The sequence below is a fragment of the Chiloscyllium plagiosum genome, chromosome 9 (genome assembly GCF_004010195.1).
Source record: "Chiloscyllium plagiosum isolate BGI_BamShark_2017 chromosome 9, ASM401019v2, whole genome shotgun sequence".
In the NCBI taxonomy this organism is placed as follows: Eukaryota; Metazoa; Chordata; class Chondrichthyes; order Orectolobiformes; family Hemiscylliidae; genus Chiloscyllium; species Chiloscyllium plagiosum.
In genome coordinates, this window is record NC_057718.1 from 57,375,563 (window position 1) to 57,398,433 (window position 22,871).

The 22,871-nt window shown below is 40.4% G+C and overlaps 1 protein-coding gene across 1 annotated transcript in view; it reads right to left on the reverse strand.

Annotated features, from left to right (window-relative positions):
* The window catches only part of LOC122552884 (polyribonucleotide nucleotidyltransferase 1, mitochondrial), a 73,720-nt gene extending 55,286 nt beyond the window's left edge, over positions 1 to 18,434 (reverse strand). Inside the window, exons 1-7 of the mRNA XM_043696024.1 lie at positions 18,211 to 18,434; positions 11,035 to 11,095; positions 6,386 to 6,460; positions 6,205 to 6,310; positions 5,388 to 5,437; positions 2,778 to 2,841; positions 505 to 552 (exon numbers count right to left, since the gene is read on the reverse strand). Coding sequence (XP_043551959.1) covers positions 505 to 552; positions 2,778 to 2,841; positions 5,388 to 5,437; positions 6,205 to 6,310; positions 6,386 to 6,460; positions 11,035 to 11,095; positions 18,211 to 18,419 — 613 coding nt within the window. The 5' untranslated portion in view covers positions 18,420 to 18,434. The remainder of the gene's footprint in view (positions 1 to 504; positions 553 to 2,777; positions 2,842 to 5,387; positions 5,438 to 6,204; positions 6,311 to 6,385; positions 6,461 to 11,034; positions 11,096 to 18,210) is intronic.
* Between the last annotated feature and the right edge of the window lie 4,437 nt (positions 18,435 to 22,871).

Consider the following 22,871-nt stretch of genomic DNA (forward strand, 5'->3'; position numbering starts at 1 on the left):
TCCCAACACACATGAAATGTCCTCAGGTCCCTATATGATGCAGTAATTGCAAGCAAGAGGTCTTTATCCATAAATCATTGAAATAAAATCTGTTCCTTCTTTGAAAATATACTTAATGCTTTGTATAAGCTAATAAATCAACATTATGCTTTTAGCATCTACTCCCTTTGTAAGGACGAAGAAGGCAATTCATTTATTATTTTCTCATTATTTGAGAAGTTTGTTGAGAAAATGAATGAATAAACTGCTTCTATATAATGCTAATGTTGCATTGAATTGCCAGATTATGTTCCTGTAGACCACTTTATTGCCCTATTTGGACAATTTGCAAAACTATTTTCATGAGCAGTTGCTGACAAGACTTGGAACTTGCTTTATGAATGCATTTGTAAATATCATGTGGCATCTTAATAGCTAAGAGCACAGTTTGCATTACCGTCAATACAACATTTCAGATTACAAACACAGGTTGACTTCAGAAGTCTTGCTTTAAAGTTTACCCACCTATAGGACCATTCCATGGTACGTCAGACAATGCCAAGGCTGCAGAGGCTGTCAAAATAGAATGGAAAAGTTAGAGCATGGAAATTCTGGTACGTATGAAAATATAGCAGCCCAAATGTTCACAATGAAAAAAATACATTGTGGATACGTAAAAATCATATGAAAACAATCAGCAAATCACATTTCAGTGTTTTCAGAAAGTTGCCGTAAACTGTAATAGCGAGTGCTTAAAATGGTCATACTTTGCCAACCTGAAAAGTAGTGCAACAACTTCTCCCTCAAAACTTGAGCTACAACTACAGATCGAACTTTAGAGTTATGACTCAAAAATAGATGCCGCTGGTAGTATGAGAAACTTGAAGTGAAATGTTATCGTAAGCATGTAGAGTTTTTACACTGAAGACAATTGATAATTTCAGTACAACTTGTACCTTTTCTAAAGAAAGTGCATCCCTCCCACCAATCTTGTGTTTCAGCTCAAATTCATTTACACACCTGTTGATGGCAGATCTGACATGAACCTATGCAATTCAGTTGGGTTTTAATCAGCAATTGGATAATATTTTGCTTTAAAAACTTTTCTGCATTATAGCTGAATGTGATAACCTGGTAAAGTTTAAATAATTCCACTGAAAATAAGTTTATCATAAAAATAAGTATTAAATTGTAGCATCATCTACAGCTAACTTGATTTTAAAAACGATCAAAATGATTCTTATAATAATTATTTTTTCATAAAGTTTAGATAAAACGGAATTAAATTCAAATTTGGTCTTGATTTTGTCATTATTTTGGGTTATGGAAATATTCAGAAAATCATGATGACAACAACAAAGGCCAGAGTGTTTTGTTGCAACTTTAAAGCAGTGTGTGACTTTTCCATCAGATATTAAGAGCAACACTAAAATTCAAGATTTAAAACTCTGATGGTATATGCTCAGACAGATTCGTAATGGAATTTTAGTGGCTATATGGGTAGGGGTGATGGTGGAAATCAACAACCAAGTTTTAAGTCTACAATTGGTTGTTGCATCAGCACGAAAAAAACAAAACACCAAAATCTGCTTATCTTAATTCTTAAAATACTAAAATTGCTTCATCACCTCCTATAAAAGGCTCAAAACTATTAAACTTTTTACCTCCCTCAGTCTTTCCCTCTTCCTACAACCTTTAGGTTGGCAGCCCTTAATGACTTCTTCCTGCTTTATCTCATCTTCTGTCTTACATCTTGGTAGTATCCTGCACTGTGGGCCTCGGCCCTTTATCTAGATTTCTTAATATAAATAAAAAGGAATGTAAAAGGTGGGAAAACAATTAAATAATTAAAAAATACAAGCTGAGTAGTACAATTATACTTTTTTCTATTTAGGGACACTGGGATGAATCTTGTTTAAATATGCAAGAGTGCCAAGTTAGCTTCACAGCATAGAAGCAAATTGCTTTGACCAATAGATCTGTGGCTAGTGTTTATACTCTACACAAGCCTCCTTCCACTTTATTTTGTCTCACCCTAACATACTTCTATGCTTCTATTCCTCTTGTTTCATGCACTTATCTAGCTTCCACTTAAATGCACCCAAGCTATTCACCTCAAATCACCCCATGTAGCAGCAAGTTTGATATCCTCACCATTGTACTAGTCTATACCAAGGTCGCAGGTTTTACAGGTTCACAGAACAAAGTTTCATAGAGATGTACAGCACGGAAACAGACCCTCATCCTCGATAACAAGAACTATGTATTGCTGATACTGCAGTTAAGTGTTGAAGATGTTTTCTTTAAAATCTCCTTTGTCAAGGAGCAATTTGAAATAACACGTTGCAAGGAATTGTGTGTGACTTGGAGATGATGTTTCAATAATACTGCTAGTCGTCTCTGTAAGACCATAAGGAATAGGTGCAGGAGTAGGCCAATCGGCCCTTTGAGCCCACTCTGCCATTCAATAAGATTATGGCTGATCTTTTCATGGTCTCAGTTTCACTTACCTCTCACTATAACCCTTAAATTCCTTTACTGTACAAAAAAAAAATCTATCTTAGCTTTAAAAACATTCCATGAGGAAGTCTCAACTACTTCATTTGGCATGGAATTCCACAGATTCATAACCATCTTCCTTGATAATAGATTCAAGCATTTTCCCCATTACAGAAGTAGACCTGTAGATTCACCATAACCCCTTCACTACAACTGGGTCAAAATTCTGGAAATCCTTTCTCAATATCATCATGGTCCATCCCCAAAGTAATCAATAACAAGGTATGTTGTTTACGTACCTCCATTTATTGCAAGTACATCAGGATCATTGACACCATCCACTGCGATGAGGTTACAAACAATCTTAAACAAATGAAAGAATCATACCTTCAGTCTAAAACCTGGATTATAAATATTTCTGCAAACAAATGTGGCATGTGGATGTAAGTTTGCTCGTTGAGCTGGGAGGCTACATCATCAGGAAATTACACCACCAACCCAAGGAAACCTAAACACAAATAAAAAGTGGGCCATACTACCAGTGCTTCACCGGAGGCTAACTGATGATGTTACCTAGTATGGTGATGAAACATTTGAAAACGAACCTTCCAGCTCAGCAAGCAAACTTACATTCAGAGTAACCTGAGCTACAAATCTTCTCAAAACTTGCTAAATGTGATACGTTTTGATCATCAATAGCAGGCTATTCCAAAGAGGCTGCAAAAAGGGGGGAGAAGATGAAATATGACAGTATGCTAGCTACTAATATAAAAAGATGATTGCAAGAGATTTCTTAGATATGCAAAAAAGGTAAGAGAGCGCCACAAGTCGACATTGGACAAATGGAAAATGAAGCTAGAGAAGTAGAAATAAGGAACAAAGAAACGGTGGAGAAATTGAGTAGATCCTATGCATCTGTATTCATAGTGGAAGACATCAACAGCATACAAAAACTTCCAGAGTATCAGGGGGGCAGAGGGGAGTGTAGTGGTCATCACTAAGGAGAAGGTGCTGGGGAGGCTGAAGGATCTGAAGGTGGATAAAACACACAGACAAAATGAACTACATGCCAGAATTCTCAAGGAGATAGCTGAAGAGATTGTAGAGACATTTGATGGTGACCTTTCAGGAATCACTGGAGTCAGGGAGGTCTCCAGAGAACTGTAAAATGGTTGATGTAGCACTCTTGTTTAAGAAAAGGAGGGAGACAGAAGACTATAGGCTGGTTAGCCTGACCTTGGTTATTGGTTATTTTAGAATCCATTATTAAAGACAGGATTGTGGAGTGCTTGGAAGTACATGGTAACAGTGCTAAGCCAGCATGGCTTTATCAAGGGTGGTTATTTCTGATAAATCTGTTATAATTCTTTGAGGAGACAATGAGCAAGTTAAACAAAGGAAGCCAGTGAATGTGATCTATTTGAATTTCCAGAAGGTCTTTACCAAGATGCCGCGCAAGAGACTGCCAAATATGATATGGGTCCATGGTGTTAGGGGTGAGGAACTGGCATGGATAGAGTAATGGTTGACTGGTAGAAGGCAGAGACTAAGTATAAAAGGGTCTTTTTCAGGATGGCAGCCAGTGATTAGCAGAGTTCCAAAGGGGTCTGTATTGCACCAGAACAATTCAAGTTGTGAAGATCTAGATGAAGGAACTGTGGGCATTATTGCTAAGTTTGCAGATGACACAAAGGTAGTTGGAGGGACAGGCAGTGTTGAGGAAGCAGGAAGGCTACAGAAGGGCTTGAGACAGGCTGGGAAAGTGGGCGAAGTGGTAGATGGAATACAATGTGAGAACGTGTGAGGTCATGCACTTTGACAGGAAGACGACAGGATAGACTATTTTCTAAATGGGGGAAGGCTTCAGAAATCCGAAGCATAAAGGGTCTTGGAAATCCTTGTTCAAGATTCTCTTAAGGTTAACATGCAGGTTCAGTTGGCAGTTAGGGAGGCGAATGGAATGTTAGCATTCATTTCAAGAGGGCTAGAATACAACAGCAGAGATGCACTGCTTAGGTTGTATAAGGTTCTGGTCAGACTCCTTTTGAAACATTGTGAGCAGTTTTGGGCCCTGTACCTAAGGAAGGATTTGCTGGCTTTGAAGGGAGTCCAGACGAGGTTCAGGATGAAGGACGTGCCGAATAAGGAGTTGTGGAGGACTCTTGCTCTGTACTCAGAGGTTAGAAGGATGAGATGGGCTCTGGCAAAATTACAATGCTGAGAGGCCTGGACAGAGTGGTATGTAGAAATGTTTCCATTATTTTGAGAGTCTGAACCCAATAACAACCTCAGAATGAAGGGATGACCCTTTAGAACTTAGATAAGGAGAAATTTCTTCAGCCAGAAGGTGATGGATCTGTGGAACTTGTTGCTGCAAAAGATAGGGTCTTGATTGTTCAGGGGATCAAGGGCTACAGGGATAAGGCAAGATAATGGGGTTGAGAAACATATTAGCTAGGATCCAATGGCAAAACAAGTTCAATGGATTTAATTCTGCACCCAAACCTTGTGGACTACATACTTTTAGAAACACTCTAAAAGTCAAATAAATTATTAATATGATACTAACAGCCATGTTAAAAATTAACTACATTACAAATTAACATTGACTATTTAAAATTAATACAATTTATTACAATTATATGAACAATGAACAAGAAACAACATTGTAACAATAAGCAAAATAACTACAGGAGCTTCACATACAATTGTGCAGCTATTAAAGTTTCATTGACGTTCATTGTTCCAGTCACGATTTTAAAATAATATAAATTTTGCTTACAGCATTTACAGCTTGTTTAAATATAGATATTTCAACCAAAGCAATTAGGCAAAATACAAATTTGGCAAATGTGTTCAAAGTAGCATTTTCCAAAATGTCTCAGTTGTTAATTTTATCCATTATTTACCTGTGTATCATAAAAGTAGCCTGAAGGAAACAATGGCCTGATCGAACGGTCTGAAGAAGCAACAGAAAACAAATAATTTACAATGCTGAACACATTTACAATTATGAAAGCCTTGGAAAACAAGCCTATATTTTCATCATGTGCCTGCCTTTCCAAGCCTTTTTGGTTTACCTTCTGAATTTGAAATGTAAACTGCTTTCTCTCCACAGATGCTACTAGATATGCTGAGTTTCTCCAGCTCACTGTTATTGCATGGTTTTCCTTCAACTTGACAAATGGGGAAACATTGTCTGAACTGGGCCAAAGACTTCAAGAAATGTGGTATTAAGTGCTACTCTGGATTTGCTGATCAGAGGCACCTTTCAACTACTCTCCATGCTTACTACTTATGTTTCTCTTTGTTAAAATACCAACTAGGAACAAAAATGCTAATGCACTGAGGACAACTAACTGTTTGCTGGCCAGAAGTAGTAATTCTCATTGGGTCAATGGATTCACAAACAAGGGTAATTACCTTTCAAACCAGGCATTTTTATAATTCAATCCAAATACTTTTAACATGTTCCATAAAATGCATGGACCACATTTCAGCCAAACAACATCATGTAACATTTTAAAATATTTCTACTCGTAAAGTAAAGCTTCTGTAGATATTAGAAATGGAAACAAGTCAAAATACTTTACTAGAAAATATTCATCCTTACGGTCAAGGGATGGCAAAATATAAAATTGTTGCTGCAAGTACCATAAGCTATTTTTAGAAATGAATCTGAAAAAAAATTGCACAATAAGCCTATTCTGCATTAGATGATCTTACCAATTATTCTGCTGGTCAAAATCTCATTATCTGTGTAGCCCATTTCTCTTCGTAAATAGGTTGTTGGTATTCTTCCTGCAGCAGCAGCTTTTTGACGGTAATCAACCTATTAAGAAAAGTCTGTTAGTCTCCAGCAGATTCTACAATATCAACCAGATATTAAATGTTAAGAAAAACTTACCACCAATGGCATAAATTGAGATGCAGTAGGCTTTGTCTTGCTGACAGCTGTAACCATCACTGATGTCTCTCCTAACTTCATGATGAGAAAACTAAAGTTAGCAGTTTAAAATCCAAAAGGCTTTTTTCCAAATGATCAACTCAGCAAACAAATATTAACATATTCACATTAGTTTACATTTTTTTCACAATTCTACTGTGAATCATTTACAGTTTTCTTATCCTTCAATACTCTACTTCAAAATGGCTGTTCCTTATGATCAGACAGCTGAGTTCATAGTTGGGCAAGCTGATACAATACTATTCATCAATCAGCTCAGCAGAGTGTTTTAATGAAATTCATTTCCAGCAGAGCAAGGAATTAACCTTAAGGCTGCACACTGACCCAAGGGTGTTGCAATCGACTGTATATTTCATTCTGACAACAATAGAGGAGGTGCTTAATGCAAGGTTTTTGATAGTTCACTGAAGAAACTTTGAGGGATCATTGAAGAGACCATATCAGGAGTTCTACAGTTAGATGTATTGCTTGGAAAGCAGCTGAACTACATAGCCCCACGTAGAGTGCTGACTTAGGAGTTATGAAAAGCTCAATGGTTCTGTGTGTTTAGAACCCTGGGGAACAAATTCTAGGAATTAATAAAGAGCCAAATTTTGGACTCAGAAGTATTCCCAGGGAGCTGAGTAAGTGGGAAAGTCACTGGCTCTGTACAACAGGAAGCTGAGATGCACTGGGCAGAAGTCTATGAGCATTAATATTTCACTGCAACTGAGAGTAAGAATTGAAAAGCTTAGAACAGTATTTGTTTGAAGAAATGGGACAAGATTAGAACCTGGGGTGGGTGGTGCACAGGTTTAACACTGGATCATTGAATCTAGCTTTTAGTGAATAGCTCACATTCTGCTTGTGAACAACTATTAGAGTGCAGTTTTGGAACCTGATCGGCTATAAGTGGGCAGCATGGTGGATCAGTGGTTAGCACTGCTGCCTCACAGCGCCAGCGACCCGGGTTCAAGCCCAGCCTTGGGCGACTGTCTGTGTGGAGTTTGCACATTCTCCCAGTGTTTGTGTGGGTTTTCTCCCACAGTCCAAAGATGAGCAGGTTAGGAGAATTGGTCATGCTAAATTGCCCATAGAGTTAGGTGCATTAGTCAGGGGTAAACATGGGGAATGGGTCTGGGTGGGTTACTCTTCAGAGGGTCAGTGTGGACTAGTTGGGCCGACGTGCCTGTTTCCACACTGTAGGGAATCTAATTTAATCTATAATGAGAGCAGTAGCTCATGTAGTCCATTATGGTGTAGTTAGAGGGGATGTTTTAAGGCCAGATTTGCAAAAGTGAAGAATTGTGATTGCTTTTGAAGTTTAGTGAGATTTATGAACCACTATTTCAATAATGTCAAAGGGGGAATTGCTAAGAAATCTGTGGGATCTGTCTAGATTACATTTGCTATTTAATGAATGCTTTGGGGCATTTAATCACAGGTTAAATTGGATATTAGAATATAAATTGCGTATGGATTGCAGATTACATTACTTTGTAATACTGTATAGTCAAGCTCGTTGTTCGTTTTTGTCAAGAAAAAGAAAGAAGCATATGACAGGGACAGACAGCAGAGATCTTGTGAATCCTTAGAGTATAGAGGCAGTAGGAAAATACTTAAGAGGAAAAACAGGACAGCAAAAAGGGGACATGAGATAGCGTTGGCAAATAAGGTTAAGGAGAATCCAAAGGGATTTTATAAATACATTAAGGACAAAAGGGTAACCAGGGAGAGAATACGGCCCCTCAAAGATCACAAAGACAGCCTGTGTGTGGAACTGCAGGAGATGGGGAAGATACTAAATGAGTATTTTGCATCAGTGTTTACTGTGGAAATAGACATGGAAGGTAGAGAATGTGGGGAAATAGATGGGGACATCTTGAAAAATATCCATATTACAGAGGTTGTAGTGCTGGAAGTCTTATAATGCATAAAGATAGATAACTCCCCAGGACCTGATCAAGTGTACCCTAGAACTCTGACAGAAGCTAGGGAAGTAATTGCTGCGCCCCTTGCTGAGATATATGTATCACTGATAGACACAGGCGAGGTGCTGGAAGACTGGAAGTTCGCTAACATGGTGCCACTGTTTAAGAAAGGAGATAAGGGAAAGCCAGGGATCTATAGAACGGTGAGCCTGACGTCAGTGGTGGGCAAGTTGCTGGAGGGAATCCTGAGGGTCAATGATTTACATGTTTTGGAAAGGCAAGGACTGATTAGGGATATAGTCAACATGACTTTGTCCGTGGGAAATCATGTCTCACTAACTTGATTGAGTTTTTTGAAGTAGTAACAAAGAGGATTGATGAGGGCAGAGCAGTGGAAGTGATCTTTATGGACTTCAGTAAGGCATTCAACCAAGTTCCTCACAGTAGGCTGGTTAGCAAGGTTAGTTATATGGAATACAGGGAGAACCAACCATTTAGAGACAGAAGGTGGTGGTGCAGGGTTGCTTTTCAGACTGGAGGCCTGTGACCAGTGTTGTGCCACAAGGATCGGTGGTGGGTCTACTACTTTTTGTCATTTATATAAATTATTTGAATGTGAACATAGGAGGTAAAGTTACTAAGTTTGCAGATGACACCAAAACTGGAGATGTATCAGAGAGTGAAGAAGGTTACCTCGGAGTGCAACGGGATCTTGATCAGTTGGGCCAATGGGCTGAGGAGTGGCAAATGGAGTTTAATTTAGATAAACTTTGCAAAGGCAAATCAGGGCAGGACTTATACACTTAATGGTAAGGTCCTGGTAAGTGTTACTGAACAAAGAGACCTTGGGGTGGAGGTTCATAGTTCCTTGCAAGATGCCTCATGGCATTTGGTATACTTTCTTTTATTGGTCAGGGGAGAGAGTACAGGAGTTGGGAGGTCATATTGCTGCTGTACAGGACATTGCTTAGGGCACTTCTGGAATGTTGTGTGCGATTCTGGTCTCCCTCCGATCGGAAGGATGTTGTGAAACTTGAAAGGGCTCAGAAAAGATTTACAAGGGTGTTGCCAGAATTGGAGGATTGAGCTATAGGGAGAGGCTGAACAGGCTGGGGCTATTTTTCCTGGAACGTCGGAGGCTGAGGGGTGACCTTATAGAGGTTTACAAAATCATGAGGGACATGAACAGGGGAAATAGAAAACAGTCTTTTCCCTGGGGCGGGGAAGTCCAGAACTAGAGGGCATAGGTTTGGGGTGAGAGGGGAAAGATATAAAAGGGACCCATGAGGCAACCTACTCATGCAAAGGATGGTGTGTGTATGGAATGAGCTGTCAGAGGAAGTGATGGAGGCTGATACCTTTGAAATGTTGTAATTGTATCTGGATGGGTACATGAATAGGAAGGGTTTAAGGGGGATATGGGTCAGGTGTTGGCAAATGGGACCAGATTAGTTCAGGATATCTGGTCGGCATGGACGAGTTGGGCTGAAGGGTCTGTTTCCGTGCTGTACATCTCTGTGACTTCATGTTGACTAAAGGTTGTGGTACAGATGAGCAAGGGTAAAAGAAAACCAAATATTCGGCATCATTTCTATATAGACAGAATTGAAAAGTAGGAAAGCTAAATCAAACCTGTATTAAACTATGGTTCGAACATATGCTGTGTGCATTGTTGGTTGTCATAAATCGGACACGAGGTACTGGAGAGACTGTAAAGAAGATTTAAAAAGATTGTACCATAAATGCATAGCTTAACATATCAGGAAAGAGTTGACAGGTTGAATACCTTGAGAAAAGACAGCTGAGAGAATTCTAAATAAAGGTCTTTAAAATTGTGAAAGGTTTTGATAGAGTGGATATAGAGAGAATGTTTCCTCTTGCGGGGAAGAATATAGCTGGATGCTGAAAGGTAAAATAGAGAGAAAGAAATCCAATATCAAAAAGAGTGATAAGAATGTGAATTTGCTCCATTTGATTGACGAGAATATCAAAGCATATAAAAAGTGAATAAACTGTAACAAAGATATTTTTAGAGAAGAAAAAGGAAGAAGTTTGAGTCAAGTATAAACATTGATATGAACTATATGTACTGAATGACTTGTTGCTGTGCCATATATCCAATGAATGCGTTGTTACACCGTGTAGGAGGCATTAGCATTGTAGAAAGTAGGGTTTATGAATACTCATGGTCATTTGACACCCAAAGATTGATGCAATATATTGGATTCAACTTTTATCTAGTTTCTACATCCATAATTTAATGATTTTTAAAAAAAAAACGTTCTCTTATAGTACCTAAATAAGTAACATCTACTTTGATTTTGGAGTTTTCCCACATCAAGAGATACATGAACCGGACAAAGCTTGTTTCTTTCTGGGACAAATAGCTAGTTTATAACCTGAGTTCCACATCAAACATGGCTGATCAAAGAGATTTTCATGCACTAACAGTCTGCCACAGATTTATGGGGAAACTTTGATCATGTTGCTCACATGTACTTTCCAAGACCACCAATGTATGGAGTGGTACTTGAACATGGAGCTTCTAGTTCAGAGTACAAGATATACCTACTGTGCCACAGGATCACCAAATCATACTGAAATTTCAATGCCTCAATTCCCTACTGGTTAGGGGCAAGTCAGTCAAACTCTATACAGACATCCTAAAAAATAGTTTACCTGCACCAAAGCACATCCATCTGCAAATCTGGCAAGCTTCCCTGTGGAGATTTCAAGCTTTCTATCGAAACAAAGAAATGAAACATCGTAAGTAAAACAATATTTCTCTTTAGTATATTACAATCTTATTTGGGATATCATAATGTTTAGGATAATAATTTGTCATGGGAACTTCTCACTCATCTTTATTAAACAAAACAATTATAGGAATAAATCTATCAATCAACTTAAATGATAGTTTTAAAATACACCATTAATTGATAAAATCAAAATGCAAAAGCTAGCTTCTAAAATCCTACCACCAATTTTCATTTGGTTCTTTTAAAGACAAAAGGCCTTGCTACAGACAAGAAGGTGGGCAAGAGACCTGCTGTCTTGTCTCCAGAACTATCCACAAACCGTTGCATTTTCAAGACAGAAAACAACACAACTGCCAACTGTAGGTGGGAATCATGCACGTTCTTCCTCAACACTCCCTTGAGCACAAATTGAGAATGAAAACTCAATTTGAGAAACACGAATACAAACCCATTTCCTATTTTAGCAAGTATTTGGGCATTGAATCAATTCTCAAATTTATTTTCCAACTGTTAAGTCCAGCAAAATTGTCTAGTTGTCCTGGGCCATTAAACAATGTTCCTTCAACTAAAATGTCTCATTTCATTGTCTAAAATCAGAAATCAACACCTTCAAGAATATAACTGGTGTTATCGCGCCAAATAAGCTAACCTTGTTATATATACTTAGTGCAGGAACATTGGTTCATGTTGGGCTTGGTCGGCCTTCCAGTTTGTAGACTCAATTTCCAATCTATGTCATGGGATAAGAATTAGAACAGGAATGTAAATACTCACACCCATTCCAAAATAAAAACATTGCTTGTTACAGCACTCCAACTACTTCCTAGATTTAGGACAATGACTGTTAGAAGACAAGTGGGCTGCATTGTCCTTAATGGAGTTGAACTGCTTGAATGTTATTGGAGCTGCATTCATCCTATTGAGTAAGGAGCTTTCAGTTACACTTCAGATTTATGCCTTGTAAACTGTTGACAGGTTTTGGGGAATTAGGTGGTGAGTTAATCATCACAAAACTTCTAGCTTTTACTGCTATGGCATTAATATGGCTGGTCCATACTAGAGTAAGGTAATGGCGTTGAATGTCAAGGCGGATAGGTTTTCTTCTTTGGAAACTTGTGAGAAAAATTTACTTGAAATTTATTAACCTGAGGCTGTACTTTGGCCAGGGCTTACAGACTATGAACTCAGACTACTTTGCCTGAGGAGCTGTGAATAGCATTGAACACTGCAATTATCACTGAGTATCCCCACTTTATTGATCTTATACATCTCTATAAATGAGCATCTACGGTGAGCATTGCTCTTGATGTGGTTTCCTCTACACTGGGGAGACAGGATACCAACTTGGGGAATGTTTCGGAGAACATCTTCGGGACACACATACACGAAACAACCCCACAGCCCTGAGGCCGAACACTTTAACTCCCCTCCCACTCCGCCAAGGACATGCAAGTCCTGGGCCTCCTCCACCTCCATACCCTAGCCACCTAACACCTGGAGGAAGAACGCCTCATCTTTCACCTTGGGACCCTCCAACCACACAGGATCAATGTTGATTTCACTAGTTTCTTCAATATCTCTCCTTGCACCTTTATTCCATATCCAACTCGGCACTGCCCTCTTGAACTGTCCTATTTGTCCATCTTCTTTCCCACCTATCTGCTCCACCCTCCTCTCCAAACTTTCACCCTCACCCTCCACCTTCATCTACCTACCAGCTATCTTCCTCTGAGCCCCACATACCACCCACCCTTATTTATCTCTCAGTCCCCTTGGGCCATCAGCCCATTCCTGATGAAGAGCTCATGCTCGAAACAGCAACTCTCCAGCTCCTCGGACGCTGCCTGACCGGCTGTGCTTTTCCAGCACCACACATTTTGACTCTGATTTCCAGCATCTGTAGTCCTGACTTTCTCCTAGTTGATTTCTAAGGGCTGTTGAGATTCAACTACATTGATATTAGTTTGAAATCACGAACGCCAGATTAGCTGAAGGTAGTGCCTTTAATTAAATAGACAGATGCATTGATCATGTTATCAACAATCCAGTTTATTGTGGGAAAGGAATTCCTGTCTCCTGATTATTAATTCAGATCTCTGGATTACTAGATGAATAGTGTGACCACTTGCAATTGCTCCTTGTCATGAACTGAACTACTGAAAGTGAAAAAGCTTCTGAGGATAGTATTATCTTCCCTGAGTGAAGTCAAATATGGCCTCATCTCCATTTCTTCTTCATATCAGGACCAGTAATCTTTTGCTCTTTAATACTTTCCCTAAACGTAGGTTACATTCACACTGTAGAATCATTACGAGTCCATTCTGACACCACATACAATACAAGTGGCAGCTCAAAGCTGAGTTAGCACAGAACTAAATGTGGTGAAGCAATCTGGAGGAGGGAGTTTTACTCCCAACTCACTCCAGAAGCAATGTGGGCTACACACAATGAAATTCATTGAAAACTAAAAACTGCTTTTCAACTTTTTTTTTGTGCGGCCGGTTTGTTGGAGTGGCATTGAAAGGCAAGTTTACCCACTAGCTGTGTATTTTGAACTTTGGTGATAAATCATTGCTTAATCTACAGACTCTGCCACAAGTGAAGCAGGTGGTGCTTCATGTATTGGATAGGTGGGTTGATTGGAGGTTGTGCACTCTATCCAATACCTCAACTTCACCTCTGTTCATTCCTGACAAAGTCACAATGTGTTTGGTACAAGCAAGTGCCACTTGCTAAGAATTATCAATGATAGAAGGTATCATTTTGCTGATGGGACAACAATTTTTTAAATTGGTTTTGCCTTTTTGTGGTTAAAACATACCTGGACAATTTTCCCCATTGCAAGGTAGGTGCCAGTGTTGTTATTGAGCAGGAAAAAAGTGGTGAGGGCACACTTGGTTTAGGTACCTTAGGTATATTAAAGGAAAAAGAACAACGAGAGAGAGAATAGGGCCCCTCAAGTGGATGAGTATTCGTAGAATTGCAGGAGATGGGTGACGTTCTCAATGAATATTTCTCCTTTGTGTTTACCATGGAGAAAGAAAGGACATGAAGACTTGGGAACTTGGGGAAGTTAGTGGCGATTGTTGAGGACAGTCCATATTACAGGAGGAGGAGGAGCTGGATGTATTAGAATGTATGAAAGTGGATAAATCGCCTAGTCCTGACAAGATATATCCAAGAACACCGCAAAAGGCTAGAGAAGAAATTGCTAATTGGCTAATAGTTTTCCATCATTGCTAGCCACGGGTGAGGTCCTGGAAGACTGGAGGGTAATGAATGTTATGCCCTTATTCAAGAAGGGCTGCAAAGAAAAGCCTGGGAACTATAAACCAGTAAGTTTAACATCGGTGATGACTAAGGTACTCGAGTAGACTGAGGGATAAGATATACATATATTTGGAATAACAGCGTTTGATTAGAAGTAAGCATGGCTTTGTGAGTAGGAGATCATACCTCATGAATTTGTTAGAGTTCTTTGATGAAGTGACTGGGAGGGTTGATGCGGGCAGGGTGGTAGATGTAGTCTATATGGATTTTAGTAAGGCCTTTGATAAGGGTCCGCATGGTAGGCTGCTCTGGAAGATTAGATCACATGGAATCCAGGGCATCCAATCCATGAAACTGGACACAAAATTGGCTTGATGGTAGAAAGCAGAGGGTAATAGTGGAAGGTACTTATCGATTGGAGGCCTCTGATTGCTGGAGTGCCTTAGGGGTCAGTGCTGGGCCTACTACTCTGTTATCTATATCAACGATTTGGATGAGAATGTACAAGGCATGATTAGTATGTTTGATAATGACACTAAAATAGCAGGTATTGTGGATAGTGAGGAAGATTATCAGAAATTACAGCAGACCTTGATCAGCTGGGGAAGTAGCTGAGAAATAGCAAATAGAGTTCAATATAGATAAGTGTGAGGTCTTGCATTTTGGAAAGTCAAATCAAGGTAGGAGTTCATGGCGAATGGTAGGGCCTTAGGAGTGTAGTAGAACAGAGGGATCTTGAAATTCTGGTTCACAGTTCTCTGAAAGTGGAGTCACAGGCAGACAGGGCAGTGAAGGTAGAATTTGGCACACAGGCACTCATTAGCCAGGGCACTGAGTATAGAAGGTGGGAAGTTATCTTGCAGTTATACAGGATGTTGGTGAGGTCACACTTCGAGTATTGTGTTCAGCTTTGGTCACTTTGCTAGAAGAAGAATGTTATTAAACTGAAAAGACTGCAGAAGAAATTTACAATGATGTCTGGATTCAATGATCTGAGTTATAGGGAGAGGTTTGTCAAACTAGGACTATTTTCTTTAGAGCGTAGTAGGCTGAGAGGGGACCTTATAGAGACATACAAGATCATGAGAGGCATGGATAGGGTGAATGCACTCAGTCTTTTTCCCAGGGTTGGGGAAGAGTGGGCTGGAGGGCATCAGTTTAAACTTACTGGGGAAAGAATAAAAAGGAACCTCGGGGCAACATTTTTTTTTTAAACATAGAGGGTGGTACGTGTATGGAATGAGCTGCTAGCAGAAGTGGTTGAAGTGGGTACATTAACAACATTTAAAAGGCATTTGGACAAATACATGGATAGGAAAGGTTTAGAGCGATATGGGCCAAGTGTAAGGAAATAGGGCTAGCATGGATGGATATTTTGGTCAGCATGGATCAATTAGGGCCAAAAAGGGCTTTTTTCAGGCTGTAGGACTCTGACTCTATGACCTGGTTTTGGAGCACAACTCAAGGACTACAATTGGAATGCGGTCATGGTCCATAGCTTGCACCCAATACATTCAGCCATTCTTGATATCATATGGAATGAACTGAATTATCTGAAGATCTAATGCTGAGGATCTCAGCCTCTTGCACAGAAATGCTGGGCTCCCTCATCAATGAAGATGAGAATATTTATGGAGCTTCCTTCTCCTGTTTGTTGTTTAATTGTCCACATTCTTTGTAATTTTCAATTTCAGAGAAGTGACTGCTCAGCCATTGATATATTCAAGATAAGAGTGGTAGATTTTTGGGCACTGAGGGAATTCAAAGATATTCAGGAAATTGGAGGGGACACACAAAAAATGTTTAATGGTGGAACAAATTAAGGGCCAAATTGGTGCTTCCATTCTTATTTCTTTTCTTGTGCTCTATGTACAGAATATAAAAATTAAAATGTAATTGCACATTTATATAAAGTTGTACACAATAAAAAGGATAAACTTCATCAACTTCCCTGCTAGCCCTTATTCCAAATTTAAGGCCTTTGCTTCAGTGCTACCTCACTTTCAACCACAATGTAAAATTCTATCATATTGTGGCCACTCATCCCTACAGGTTCTTTTGCACTACACAACACAAAATTTAAAATAGCCAGTCCTCAAACAGGCTCCTCACCATACTTTTCTCGAAAATCGATCTCTAACAGTTCAGATGCCATCCTCAACGCTTATGCTCAATTGGTTTACCCAATCTGTATGCAGATTGAATTCATCCATGATAACTGGGTTGCATGTACTTCATGTTTCTCGCCCTATTATTGATTACATACCCTAGACTTGTTTTTGGTGGCCTATATAAATTACTCTAATCAATATCTGCTGCTCCTTGCTGTTTCTGAGCTCCACTCGAATGGGTTCCATTGTTCTTCTGATCTGAGATCCTTCCTTACTAACGTACTGATGCCAACCAGTTATCATCAGCACAAATCCTCCTTCTTCTTTTTGCTCGTCATAACTGGACTCTGATTCCCAATCGTCATCACCAGGCAGCCATGATTCTACAATGGTAGTTAGATCATAACATTTAAATCTAATCATGTCTTTTAATCATCTACTATATTGCAAACACCGCATGCATTAGATGGCCCTTAAGTTGGTCTTTTTGACATCATGCAGCACTCAAAGCTTAGTCAGTGCTTGGCTTTGTTTTACCTGCCTTCTAGTTTCCCTAGCACTTTTACGACTTTCTATTACTAAGTTTATTTCCTTTGAATTTGGGTTTCTCTTCAGGTCTCCACCTCCTCACAAGCCTGTTCAAATCCATCCTAACAGCATTAGCAAATTTCCCCATGAGGGTATTAGTCTCATTTTTGCTTAGATGAAACCCATACAACTTGCTCCAGAACTGGCCCCCAAGCCTCAGAAATCTGATTCTTTCCTCCTTACACTAGTTTTTCAGCCACATGTTAAATCAATCAATCCTCCTGTTCTTATATTAACTCACACATGACACTTGGAGCTATCCTGAATTTCTGCTAGAGGGCCTGCTTCTTAATTTTCAAACTCTCAAACCTGCTCCCAGGAACTCAACTGTCTTCTTTCTGATGTTACTGGCACCAATGTGGAACACAACAGCTGACTGATTCCCTTCCCCAGAAGGATGTCCTGCAGCTGCTCCAGGATATCCTTCATCCTGGATTTAGCAAGACAACACACTATCCTTTAATGCAGCAGAAAGGAATGCCATTCTCTTTTCCTACTGCCCTTCCATCTGTCACCAACACTCAACCCCTCCCAAAAAAAAGCCAAAATGCCCAAGGTGCAATGGATTTAGTTCTGGCTGCATTTTCCTGAAGAACCACTGCCCTCACCAGATCCAAAATGAAATGCTGATTAACAAGCAGAATAGACTCAAGAGATCCCTACATTCTCCTATAGTGCCTGATGGTCACCCATTCCTTCATATCTGCATGCTTCTAACCTGTGGAGACGCCAACTTCAATTCATGTTATCCACATAGTCCTCTCCCTCATGGGTGTACAACAGTGACGCCAGACGATGCGCAAGTTCCAAAACTCAGTACGCATGGTATGTTCATGACTCCATAAACAACCTGATGTTTGACCCAGCTTACCTTCCATCCCAGAACTCAAAATAAAAACTCCTGAGCTGTCCCACGCAATTTCGGATTTCCAGCATTTGCAGTTCCTTCTTTTGTTTTATACTAGCCCAGCAGTATCTACCCATTTCTGTATTAGAACTTCTCAAGGTCACTAATAAAGCAAACGGCCGCTGCCCTGGATAGGATCGTCCCCGGGCCTTAGCGCTGACCATTCTGTGGAACCACTCTTGCCCCGTCCTTTCATCGGGGACACATGTGACAAGCTCACCTACTGCTGCCCTGATCCACCGAAACTCGTCCCAGGACGGTGTTGCTGGCCCATAGTTGTTGATGAGCTCGTCTCACCGGCTGCCGCCCCGGTCCCGAGCACAACTTCCATAAAAACGGAGTCCCATGCGTGGACCCTCTCTCAGGTAAAAACCTGCAGAATCTGCGAAACATCAGCAACTTCATGTCTACGGCACAGGGCGCCGCCATGACACACACCTCCCTATAAACCCCTCTGTGATTGGTTCGTTCACTCCCAGTGAAACCTTAGCAACACCTCCACTCTCCGTCGGTCTTTCATTTTCTATTTCCCCAGTTTTTAATTTGTTTCTTATGTGTATTTTTCCAGAGAATGAAATACTATGAAATAGGAAAATTCAACTTCCGGTTTTCAATTTAGAGCGATAGAGACGTGTTACTCCTGATATTTGTTACCCAAATTTTATTTGCTGATCGTTTTGTGGAATTTCACTGTAAATGTCATCTCACAGGTATTTTAAGCTATCTCAGCTCGTAGTAGTAATATTATCAGAAAATAATTATAAGTAAGCAGTCATTAGGGCAGTTGTTACGTAGTTTAAAAATAGTAAAGTATTAACGTGTGGAGTTTGCACATTCTCCCCGTGTCTGTGTGGGTTTTCTCCAGCGCTCAGGTTTCCTCCCACAGTCCAAAGATGTGCAGGTTAGATGGATTGGCTGTGGGAAATGGAGGGTTACAGGGATAGGGTAGCGGGGTGAATCTGGTTGGGAAGCTCTTCAGAGAATTGGTGTGGACCTTTTTAGCCAAATAGTCTGTTTCCATACTGTAGGGATTCTGTGATTCAATTCTATAAAATATGGAGCCTTCTGAGGCATGAAATTTTCAATGATAAAAGTTTAAGATAAAAGTGAATCATACTCTTAGAATCATAGAGATGTACAGCACAGAAACAGACCCTTCAGTCCAACTCGTCCTTGCCGCCCAGGTATCCTTAATTAATCATTTGCCAGCACTTGGCCCATATCCCACTAAACCTTTCCCATTCATATACCCATCCAGATGCCTTTTAAATGCTGTAATTGTACCAGCCTTCACCATTTCATCTGGCTGCACATTCCATTCACACACCACCTTCTGCGTGGAAAGATTACCCTATTAAATATTTCCCTTTTAGGTCCCTTTTAAATATTTCCCCTCTCACTCTAAACCTATGCCCCCCAGTTCTGGACTCCCCCATCTGAAAAATTGTGAGCTCACTCTCCAACTTGTGCTTCAGGCCATTGATAGTGACTTGGCTAATTGAAAAGCTGTTCACTTTCTCACAATAATAGGCTCTCATGTAAATAGTCTGTCCATTGTACAAGTGACTTAATAATTATGTCATCTTCAAATTGTCAAACAAGGCATTTCAAGCATCTGCTACAGAACATGCTACATCATTTGCAAAACTATTAGCATTAACGTTTATTGGAAACAATGCGACTGAACTGTCGCCACTTCTTTCCCGCAAAGTGAGATCTATGGATACAGATGGAAATCAAAAACAAAGGTCAGCTGTAAATTAAAGTTTGAAAGGTGTGAGGTGTTATTTTGTAGGAATTTTTACATAAGGGTCCAACCTTTTATTATTGCTTCCATCCCATCAAAGTCCACATGTACTTGGACATATCTAGATTTGTCTTTTAAGAGCAGAATCCATAAAGACTGGTAGCATTGTTCCCATGAATCATCGACCCTTGTCCATCTAAATGGTGGTGGTCATGTATTTGGAAGGTGTCTAAGGAGAAAGTGAGGACTGCAGATGCTGGAGAGCAGAGCTGAAAACATGTTGCTGGAAAAGCGCAGCAGGTCGTTTCGGGATTCCTGAAGAAGGGCTCATGCCTGAAACGTCGATTCTCCTGCTCCTTGGATGCTGCCTGACCTGCTGTGCTTTTCCAGCAACACGTTTTCAGCAAATGTCTAAGGAACCTTGGTGAGTACAATGCACCTTGTGGTACACATTGCTGATACTGAGCATTGATGGTGGAGGGAGTGAATCTTTGTGGATGTAGTATCAATCAAACAGGCTGCTTCCTCCTGGATGCAGCCTGTCAATTTTCTGGAGTGTTGTGGAGCTGCAGTAATCAAGTAAATTGGGGAGTATTTCATCAAACTCTTGACTTATGTCTTGTAGATGGTGAAAAGGCTTTAGAGAGCGAGGAGGTGAGTTACTCAATATGGGAGTTTTAACCTCTGGCTCTTATAGCCTTGTATTATAGGGTGTTGATAGTAGGGAATTCAGTGTTGGTAATGCCATTGAAAGCCAATGGATGATGGTGAGATTCTGTCTTCTTTGAGATGGTCATTGACTGGTATTTGTGTGGTGTCAATGGTATTTGTCACTTTTCAGCCCTGGATATTGTCCAAGTCCAGCTGTATTGGGCTTAGAATACTTCAATATCCATTAAGTTGTAAGTGGTGCTGAACATTGTACATCCATTAGTTAACATCCCATATCTCACTTTATGATGCAGGGAAAGTCATTGATGAAGCAGCTGAAGATGGTTGGGAGAAGGACATTACCCTGAGGAATGCCTACAGACATGTCGAGGAGCTGAGATGATTGACCTCCAACAATTAGAATAATCTTCCCTTGTGACAGATAGGAATCCCCCAACCAGTAGAGTTTGTCCCTGATTCGCATTGGCTTTTTACTAGGGCTCCTTGATGCAACATTTGATCAAATGTAGCCATGATGTCAAGGGTAGTGAATCTTACCTCACCTCTGGAACTCAGCTCTTCTGTCCAGAATTGAATAAAGGCTGTAATAAGATCAGTGGTCTAGCAGAACTCAATCTAAGCACTAGTGAGCAAGTTATTATTTGGTAAGCGCTGCTTAATAGCACTGTTGATGACCCCTTACATAACTTTACTGATGATCAGGTCTGATAGGATCTTAAATAGCCAGGTTGGATTTATCCATTTTTTTTGTGTACTGGACAAACCTGGGCAATTTTCTTCATTGTTGGGTGGATACCAGAGTTCTAGATGCCAATGTTGCTCTCCATTAAAAAGTAACTATGCTTCAGAAATTACTGACTATTAAAAGCTTTGAAAGATTGTGAGGCTGTGAAAGTGAGATACAGAAGGACTTTTTTATGCATGTATGCAATAGTGCATGTAAAAGAATTTTCAAGATTACTTTCAAGGAAGGATTGGGGAATTAACGTAAAAAAAATTAACTAAGGCGGACAAAAAGACAAAATTGAACTGGAGATGAGTCAAAAGACATTTTCTTTAATCGTGCTTCACTGATTGTGAATGTCACTGGCTAGGCAGCATTTATTGCTCATCTCTAATTGTCCTTGTGGAGGTTGTGGTGAGCTACTTTCTTGAACTCCTACAGAGCAGGTAACTCACAGTGCTGTTAGGAAGGGGGTTGAAGGATTTTGGTCTAGCAGTAGTGACAGAGTGAAAATATAGTTTCACTATAGGGGCGGCACAGTGGTTAGCACTGCTGCCTCACAACGCCAAGGACCTGGCGACTGTGTGGAGTTTGCACTTTGTCCCCATGTCTGCATGGTTTCCCCCAGGTGCTCCGGTTTCCTTCCACAGTCCAAAGATGTGCAGGTTAGGTGAATTGGCCATACTTAAATTGTACATAGTGTTCAGGGATGTGCAGGTTGGGTGCATTAGTCAGGGGTAAATGTAGGGTAATAGAGTAGGGTAATTGGTTTGGATGGGTTACTCTTTGGAGGGTCGGTGTGGACTTGTTGGGCCGAAGGGCCTGTTTCCACACTGTAGGGATTCTATGGATAGTTCCAAATCAGAATGGTGTGTCGGTTGGATGGAAACTACTAGGTGGGTGTGCTTCCGTGCTTTTGCTGCTTCTGCTTTTCTAGGTGGTCAAAGTCACAGGTTTGGAAGGTGCTATTGAAGAGCCTTGTAAATGTTACAAATGTCTGCCAGCTGTGGAGGGAGTGATAGATGGGATACTAATCAAGTTTAGAGTGGTGCTGGAAAAGCACAGCAGGTTAGGCAGCATCCGAGGTGCAGGAAAATCTACGTTTCGGGCATTTCCTGATGAAGGGCTTTTGCCCGAAACGTTGATTTTCCTGCTCCTCAGATGTTGACTGAACTGCTATGCTTTTCCAGCACCACTCTAATCCAGCATCTGCAGTCCTCACTTTTGTCTACTAATCAAGCAGGCTGCTCTGTCCTCAATGATGTCAAGCTTATTCAGTGTTTTGTGACGAGTGTTCCTTCACACTGACTTGTACCTCATAGACAGTGACAGGCATTGAAAACTTGGGAGGGGAGTCACTCACTGCAGGATTCCTAGCCTCTGAATTGCTCTTGTAGCCACAGTATTTATATGGCTGGTCCATTTTAGTTTCTGTTCAATGATAACCCTCATGATGTTGTAAGTAGCGGATTCACTGATGATGATACCATTGAATGTCAAGGGGAGATGATTAGATTCTCTCTTGTTGGCGATGGTCATTGCCTGGGACTTGTAAGGCATACATGTTACTTATCTTTGAGGAGAAAGTGAGGACTGCAGATGCTGGAGATCAGAGCTGAAAATGTGTTGCTGGAAAAGCACAGCAGGTCAGGCAGCATCCAAAGAGCAGGAGAATCGACGTTTCGGGCATGAGCCCTTCTTCAGGAATGAGGAAAGTGTGCCCAGCAGGCTAAATAAA